Genomic DNA, 8,867 nt, shown 5'->3' with positions numbered 1-8,867 from the left:
TCTTGGGCCTTCCTTGTTTTCAGAATATTTATTTCAGTTTTTGCCTAATTAGTTATTTGTTTAGTAAATCCTCAACCCCACCCCCACCCCCCCCACACAGAGACCTACCTTTTAATTACTAATAGTAATAGTCATTTCTATAGTAACATAAATTATCTCATCTTCCACAAGCATCTACATCTGCAGAGGCTGCAGACCCCCTGGAGAGGCGAGGCGCGCACTTTTCACAAGGGTGCGCGCATGATCGTCATACAAACTACTGCTGCATCATGGCCCTCAATCCACAGTACCGTATTTCTCGTCCTCCAGGGCTGCTCATTGCGCTTGCCATCTTACCAAATCTATGTCTAACATCTTTGTCAGACATTCTACCAGCGGAATCTGAGATCCTTCTCAGATTCAAAGCCACCCTCTCCAACCAAGCTGCATTGTCTAGTTGGAACGAGACGAGACCGCCCTGTCCTACGGGGAACTGGGTAGGTGTGCATTGCGTGGATAACAATGTGCGGGGATTGAGGTTGCAGAATCTTGGACTGAAAGGAAAATTCAAAGTCGATGTGCTCAAAGATTTAAAAGGTCTGAGAACTGTGAGCATCATGGGGAACCAACTGGAGGGGGAGTTCCCGGATTTCAGGGTGCTAGGGGCGTTAAAAAATGTGTACGTGTCTGATAATAAATTCTCTGGTGTGATTCAGGCAGATGCGTTTCGCGGAATGATATCGATGAAGAAATTTCATGCGGCGCGTAATCGGTTCAATGGTTCGATACCAGAGTCATTGGTGCATTTGCCCAGGCTTAAAGAATTGAGGCTTGAAAATAACAAATTCAGCGGTCACATACCTAATTTTGAGCAGAAGAATTTGACTGTATTTAACGTCTCCCACAATGAATTGGAGGGTCAGATTCCGGCTAGGCTTGTCAAATTTAATGAGACCTCATTCTTGGGTAAGTTGTGCATTTCATTTCTCATTTTTCAGAATTAGAGTTTTGATGGAAAATTCGTTTATGTGGGGAACAGGAAACTATTATCTCTGTGGTGGACCAATGGGTGCATGTCGAGCAAGTTGGTTGAGATTACCGGTTGTCATCTGTGTAGCCATTGCAGTGGCAGCAGTGATCACAATAGTGGCCGCTTTGGTAATCCTGCGTCGACGCAAAAAGAGGAAGGCCTTATCAGCTATGTCTCCGGGAAACACAATTCTAATGACTTCCTCCTCCACCTCCTCATCTGTTACCAGCGATTTGGACATGTTGGAGCACGGCCATCCTTCAAAAAGCCGAATGATGCCATCATTGTCAACGCGTAGGAAGAGTCATGCTCATAATAACAGCACCCCAAAACTGACCTTCTTGAGGGATGATGGACATAGTTTCGGCTTATCTGACCTGCTTAGTGCATCAGCTGAGATTTTGGGGAGTGGGGTGCTTGGGTCTACTTATAAAGCGGTTATGAACAATGGCTCGTCCGCTGTTATGGTTGTGAAGAAGTTTGCAAAAATGAACGAGGTAGGAAGAGAAGAGTTTCAAGAGCACATGAGATGGTTGGGAAAATTGAGCCATCCCAATATTCTTCCCCTTGTGGCTTATTACTACAGGAAAGAAGAGAAGCTTTTGGTTTTTGATTATGTTGCCAATGTCAGCTTGGCAGTTCATCTTCATGGTAAGTCATGTCAGTAGCAAACTAGCAGCCAGCTAAGTACTCCCTCCGTCCCCTTTTACATGTTCATTTTGACTTTCGACTAGTCAATTTGATTATATTTTGACTGAAATTTACATGTATCATATAATTGAAAAAAATATATCATTATAAATTATATCTGGTCTATTTCAATATGCAACTTTCGGATTTTAAAAATATTGAATAGATAATTTGTAATGTTTATTCAAAAATTGGTCAATCTGACTTCTAGAAAATCAATATGGATATGTAAAAGGGTACGGAGGGGGTAATTATATATATATATATATATATATATATATATATATTCCTAAATGCTCTGCTATAAATAGTTAAATTCTGGCAGGAGGAGGCAAGAAGCTGGACTGGCCAAAGCGATTGAAAATCATCAAAGGAGTAGCTCGAGGGCTTCAGTATCTTTACAACGAGCTTCCCAGCCTAATAGCACCTCATGGTCACCTGAAATCTGCAAATGTAGTGCTTAATGAAGAGTGGGAACCTCAGCTTACTGACTACGCCTTGTCACGCATAGTAAATCAAGAGGATACTCAGGATCTGATGATCGCATATAAGTCCCCAGAATACAAACAACTAGGCCGTATAAGCAAGAAAACAGATGTCTGGAGTCTTGGAATGTTGATTCTGGAGATTCTCACCGGGAGATTCCCTGCCAACATGATACAGCAGGGGAAGGGAGTTGCAGACAACGCGGAGTTGGCAACATGGGTCGAAACCCTTGTCAGGGAAAATGAAAACTGGAAAAACAAAGTGTTTGACAGAGACATGATGACGGATATCAATGGAGTAGGGGAAGAGGAACATCAAGAAATGCTCAAGCTTTTGAAAATCGGTTTGGCTTGCTGTGAGATGGATGTGGAGAAGAGATTGGATATAAAAGAGGCTGTTGAACGAATCGAAGATGTGAAGGGACCTTAATCATTAATTACCCTCCTCCTCTTTCAACACTTGGTACTCATCATCATTATCATCATCATTAGCAGCAGCAGCAGCATGATAGTGCTTCAAAAGATGAAGATTTCTGCTCTTCAAATGCCAGTGAAGGGGGTGTGGGTTTTTGTAGAGGATAAATTCTCTTAGCTCAGAGCCTCTAGTTTCACCACCCCTGTCAGTAGTGTATATTCCGATGATATTAGTTTCTTTTCATTTCTTAATCTAGGTTTGTGTGTGTATATACCTACTTATTTATGCACCAGATTTTCACCTGATTCAGTATTTATCCAGGAGTTTGGCTCTGGTATGATTTCAACCAAATTTCTCACATCTATCAGAGATGATGATTTCTTTGTTGTAAATTTATCTACTTGTTATTAAGCACATAGCCCGCCTCATAAATTTGATTTGAAGCAAGTATGAATACGTCAATGAATAATAATATAACATAATATTGTTCTCGAGTAGAATATGAATTTGTAAATATATAATTTTTCAGCAGAACCAAAAACTAGAAAAACATAAACTAACTTCTATCATATGAAAATTTAAAGTAAGATTGATTTGAAGATTTCTACTGTACAATCCATATTTACAGACAACAAATACATATTATTAGAAGTGAAATCTAGTTCATATATGTAAAATACACATCTCAATCTAGTGAGGAAGATATATAAAACTACAAAAACTACGATAGTTCTCAAAAGAGTTGTTAATTATTCAAAAAAGAAAAAATTTACGATAATTTTTACAAGATTGCTAATTTTTAATTTTTTTTAAAATAATTATAAAAAGAATTACGATAATTTTGAACCTTATAGTTCTAAAAAGATCTTTTTATTCTTTACAACTTTCGTTCTTTAAGTTTTTCCGAAAAATATCATTTAGATGATCAGAAAATTTAAATTAAGGTCTGATTTTAATAAAATATAATAAGGGGATTCGCCAAACAAAATAAGGGGATGTAAAGTGTCTAATGTAAAACTATTGAACCCATTTTGCTAATAGGCGAAATCAAGGGGGTGCAATTTGCAATTAACCCAATAATAAATATTTTATCTTTTAAAATTTGAATTCGTATGTGATTATAAGAGACATCAATAATTAAACAAACAACAATCTAAGCTACTTTTTGAGTTAATTAATACTCCTTCCATCTGAGCACGGTTGGATAGCTCAGTGGTTAAGAGCTTATCCTCTGTCGTCCCAGGTCCTGGGTTCGACCCTGGCTCGCCCCGAGAGTTTATCTGAGAACAGATACTCATTTGTAAGGCTATAAGCCATATTTGTCAAAAAAAATACTCCTTCCATCTCATTTTTATAATCTTGGTTATAAATTTCCCTATATTAAGGAGTATAAAATGTGATGTCTTATTCTCATTACCAGTGTTATTTCTTTACCTTAACATGAATATGGTAAGTTTTTGAGCATTATATGAAAAGTTTACAATCATCTTCATGATAATCTATGGAGATATTTTGTGAAATTTTTCCACAACATCTACATTTAGTCAATCTAAATAGTAGATGATAAAAACTTTTCGAAGTGAATATTCAAAAAATTTGAACAAATAATTATAAACTTATCATTAATTTGTATTATATACTTATACAACTCCCAAATTACATGTGAAATTTTAAATTAAAAGCTTCACCATTTTACTAGAGCCACAAAATTCAATTTTCCATTAAATAGGAAGAACGCATTACTAACATACACAATTCCATTGATCAAATTACAAGGAAAAAACAAGAAAATAAGGAAAGAAGATAATGGTTTTAACCAATAACCTGGCTATGACAAAAGAAGTTCCATGCTATTGTTCCAAAGACAACTTGAGCCTCCACCAATTTTTCAAGTTCACTTAGCCTTAACTATTTCCTTTCAAAATGTCCTCCCGCTCGACCTGATTCATTAGGATACAATTTCAAAGATAAGCTCACTCAAATATTAAATGAAAAATTACTCATCAGATTTTAGCTTTGCCTAGTAGAAACTCATGGAGTATTATTTTGAGATTACGTATAGTGTGTTTGTTTGAAATATATATAGACAAAATAAGATTTTATATAAAGACAAAATAAAAATTGATGGGCTATTGATAGAGTATATATTTACATATATTCTAGGTGATTTTATTCTCATATTTAATTGTATTTTGCATTTCATTAGATTTTTATTTAATAGATTTTAATGTTTTATTGCAGGAAGCAAGGAGTTCCTAAACTTTGAAGGAATTGGAATAAAAAGCTTAATTTGGAGATTTATTTGAAGGAAATTCGGATTTGTTGGATTGCTTGCACATGACTCACTGTTTGGGCCATATCTTGAGTTCTAGAAGTCAGAATTGGGTGATCTTACAGCCCACGCGAAGCTTGGATAATTTTCTTTAATTCGGAGATGGTCCAGTATCCAAAATTCAACAGAATCAGCCCAGAATCAGGAGAGAATAATCTGCTGCGAATTTTCTTAGGAGAAACTAATTCCGTTTGGGAAACTGTTTTGTATTTCCTTGTAAGCATTAAAATCATATATATATTAGGAGAATAGACATTAGAGAGATATTGTATTGTATAATTAGGTTAGGTTTAAAACACTTTTTCCCTTCTTGTTCAAGACTCCGGGATTGAAGATCCATTGTATAATCCATCTTTATTTTCTTTTATATTTATTATGCTAGAGTAGATTTTTATTCTAGAATTGAGTTGAACCCTAGTTGTGGTTGATGCATGATTTTTGATGATCTTTGATTGATTATGTTATTTGCTCTTGCTTATTGAGTTGTGCTGATTAACAATTACAGGTCAGACGTGATTATGTGTATTGTTCGAACCGATATCTATCTACCATCGGAAGTTGGATTTAGATGGTTGTGATTTATCCAATAAGGACATGAATTTCTCCATGGAAATAGGTAGAAGGAATTGTTTGGAAGTTAGGATGATGTGTTTAATGTCTCTAAATTGCATGATACCATGGAAATAGGCTTGATTGTATTTTAGAGAAGCCATTAATACTCGGAAGAGGTTATTGGTATTTTATAGGGCGCATCTTTCCTCTTGGGTAATTTATCTGATTAATAATTAGGGGAGAAAATCATAATTGCATTAATTCATGCTAGTGGGGATACTTGATTCTAGATATTTTTAGTTGATTGTTTTATAGATTTTATTTGTATTAGTTTAATAATCTCTCAATATTTTTATTGTGTTCCTTGTTAGTTGGATTAAATCGAGAATAACTAGTGTTTGATACGTTTGTCTCTGTGGGAACGACTCTGACTTACCCTACTACATAATTAGGAGGTTTGTTAGATATTTTATTATTTGATAGGCACGCGACAGCCTTGTCAGCTATCTAGTAATTTTTTTTGTTTATATGTTGAGACATCTTAATTCCAATATTATGTTCATAAGATAGCAACTAAGTAGCACTTCAAATAATAATAAGATGATTGATAAAGTACATCTTGGATTGGATATTAATAACAAGAAGCCATACCAAAATATCAATACATATCACACTTTATATATTGTGTTGTTATTGAGTTTTGAGAAGAGGAGAAGTTAAGAAATTTCACTATGCTAAATTATATAATTTATATGCCTGCATATGAAATTACTATTTGTATGATTTAGATTTATAATACTCAACAACTCAATAATACCTTTTATATTTCACAACGCATTCTTCATGATTGAAAATTTTAAATGACTATGTCAAGCATTATGATAATATCCTATTTTTGTTTTAATCTCAACATGGTGTCATCAATTCCACCTCTACCCTTCTTGCTTCCCCCCCCCCCCCCCCCACTTAGAGATTAACATACCTCTTTTACTCTCAACCTCTACAAAGGTTGGGGGGCGGGCGTATGTGAAAGGAATTTAGTCATTCACTTGGACTTTGCTTTCATATTTAATTAACCACTTTGATTCTCTTTAATATAGTCATATACCTAAATTTTGAAATACATATTATATTAATTTTCATATTAAATTTGTCTACACCGAAAAGCCTTTTAACTTTTTTTAACAAAGTGATTTAATAACTACCAAACTAATGAATATTTTTAAAAATTACATAGAGTAATGATTAGTTTCTCCACTTTTAATTACTCAATAAGTTGTACTTGGTAAATATTTTGATCATAAATAGACGATTAATCATGATAAGAGACTTTAATTAGTGTTTAATATTATAGTTTAGTAACTACTAATATAAATTTCAAGGAGCTAAAAGAAAAGATTTCATAAAATAATCAATTACCTATCTTTACTATTTTTCAAAAACATAAACATTACAAAAGCCTAAAATATTGAAAATTTGGTAGTGGGGTGAGTTAATAGAAAATAGTATGCATGGTTAAAGTATTAACAATAATATTGTTAATATTATAATATTTTTGTATGTTAAATTCTACATGGAACTTAACTCTATATGAACAAAGTTATATATTATTCAGTGCTATGGAGATTTTCTTAATCAATTCTTTTATTAAAAATATATGTGTTTTGTAATTGAAACCCAAACAGAGAAAAAAAAACATGCATTTACCAAAGAATTATCACAGCTATATACACGTGCATGTTATGTAGTTCTATAATTAGTGTTGTATAAAATTTATTTGCTCTACAAAAAAAAATTGAATTATGAGACTGTATTATATGTAATTGAATCAGCTGGAACTAATTTGAGGCTAATATTACACACAAATATAAATTTATAGGAATAAATTTTGACCAAAGCATTAGTATCAAATTAAAATTGAATATGTTTAGATTATTACAAACAAAAAAGTATATGTACATTCGACCTCACCTCAATGATTGCATTCATATGTGGTTCAACATTGACAAACTCTCTTTTTGCAACAGCAACAGCTTGTATACACCTAAAACAATTAAAAGACAAACAAAACATAGAAGGTAAGGAAGAATACCAAATGAGCAATTGGCGGATTATTGTGCATTGTGCAACCAATAATTATTTAGCACAATAGTGAATTGATGTTACCTAAAACAAAGCACCATACTATATGCTCATGAACTTAAGTAAGAGAATGAAATAATGAAATTTTTGAATTTCTAATGGTTTAGCTTGATTTGTTAAAGTATTTGATAAGTATACTTAAGGTTTTGTGAATGAGTTATTGACTTCGATTCACTAATTAGATATCGTATTATGAGTTGTTGAATAAATAAGATAAACTAAAATATACATATGTAGCTAGTTATTAAACCTTCCTAAACTAAGTTAATTACTTATGTAAGGTTCAACTTGATGAAGTTATCAATGTTATCAAAAAAAAATGATTAAGAGGGGTCTTTAGGCTAAGCCCACATGTGTGCAGGAGTGAGTAAATAAGGAAGTCATCTTGATCATTAGATATATTGTTGAGATATAAGATAAAAGTGTAACTATTAATTAGTTTAATATTATTATCAGAATTATTAAAAACACAATGGTCGAAAGATACCTGGAATTAAGATAATGTTTTTTCATTCATTGAATATGGGATTACCAAAAGTATGTATGTGTGTATGTATACATATGTATATATACATATGTATACATATGTATGTATATACACACACACACACACACACACATGTATATGTATGTATATACATGCATACATATGTGTGTGTGTGTATATATATAGACACACACACACACACACACACACACACACACACACACATATATATATATATATATATATATGGTTCTAATCCAATACAAACTGCTAAAATACAAACTAAATACAAACCAACGCGATTAAGTAGAATATGATGGGTTTGGTACCGGGGATGGACCCCGAGATGGGCCTAGACGGAGTCTAAGTGGGGCCTAGTGGGACCATGGTGGGGCCAAGTTTTGCCTCTTAAGGCTGTCTAGAGCCTGTTCAGGGCCTGTGTGGAGCCTTGGCGAGGCCCTAGCGGGCCCGGGGTGGATTGAGTGGGTCTAGGATGGGCCTTAGGTGGGTGATGACATATAGGGGTGGGTGATGACATATAAGGGATGGTTGATGTCTATAGTTTCCCTGGTTTGTATTTTAGTTCTTATTTTAGTTGTTTGTATTTGAGCAATTGCCTATATATATATAATAGCCCAACAGGTTCGTGTCAAGCCTCCCTTCTGAGCAAATAAATTACCGCTCCAAACCTGAGCCTAACTCCGAACCTAACCTCTTCTCATATATATATATAAAAAAAAGATGTTATCCATGAG

General features: G+C 33.9%; 1 protein-coding gene across 1 annotated transcript; it reads left to right on the top strand.

The window, feature by feature from the left end:
• The first annotated feature begins 5 nt into the window (after window positions 1-5).
• On the top strand, window positions 6-3,012 carry LOC108213587 (pollen receptor-like kinase 4). Its single transcript, XM_017385397.2, has 3 exons — window positions 6-945; window positions 1,019-1,660; window positions 2,025-3,012. Exons 1-3 carry the CDS (start codon window positions 270-272, stop codon window positions 2,612-2,614), a joined length of 1,908 nt encoding a protein of 635 aa, XP_017240886.2. The 5' UTR covers window positions 6-269; the 3' UTR covers window positions 2,615-3,012.
• The last annotated feature ends 5,855 nt before the right edge of the window (window positions 3,013-8,867 follow it).

Source organism: Daucus carota, chromosome 3 (assembly GCF_001625215.2).
Source record: "Daucus carota subsp. sativus chromosome 3, DH1 v3.0, whole genome shotgun sequence".
Classification (NCBI taxonomy): domain Eukaryota; kingdom Viridiplantae; phylum Streptophyta; class Magnoliopsida; order Apiales; family Apiaceae; genus Daucus; species Daucus carota.
This window is presented reverse-complemented; position numbering and strand designations above follow the sequence as displayed.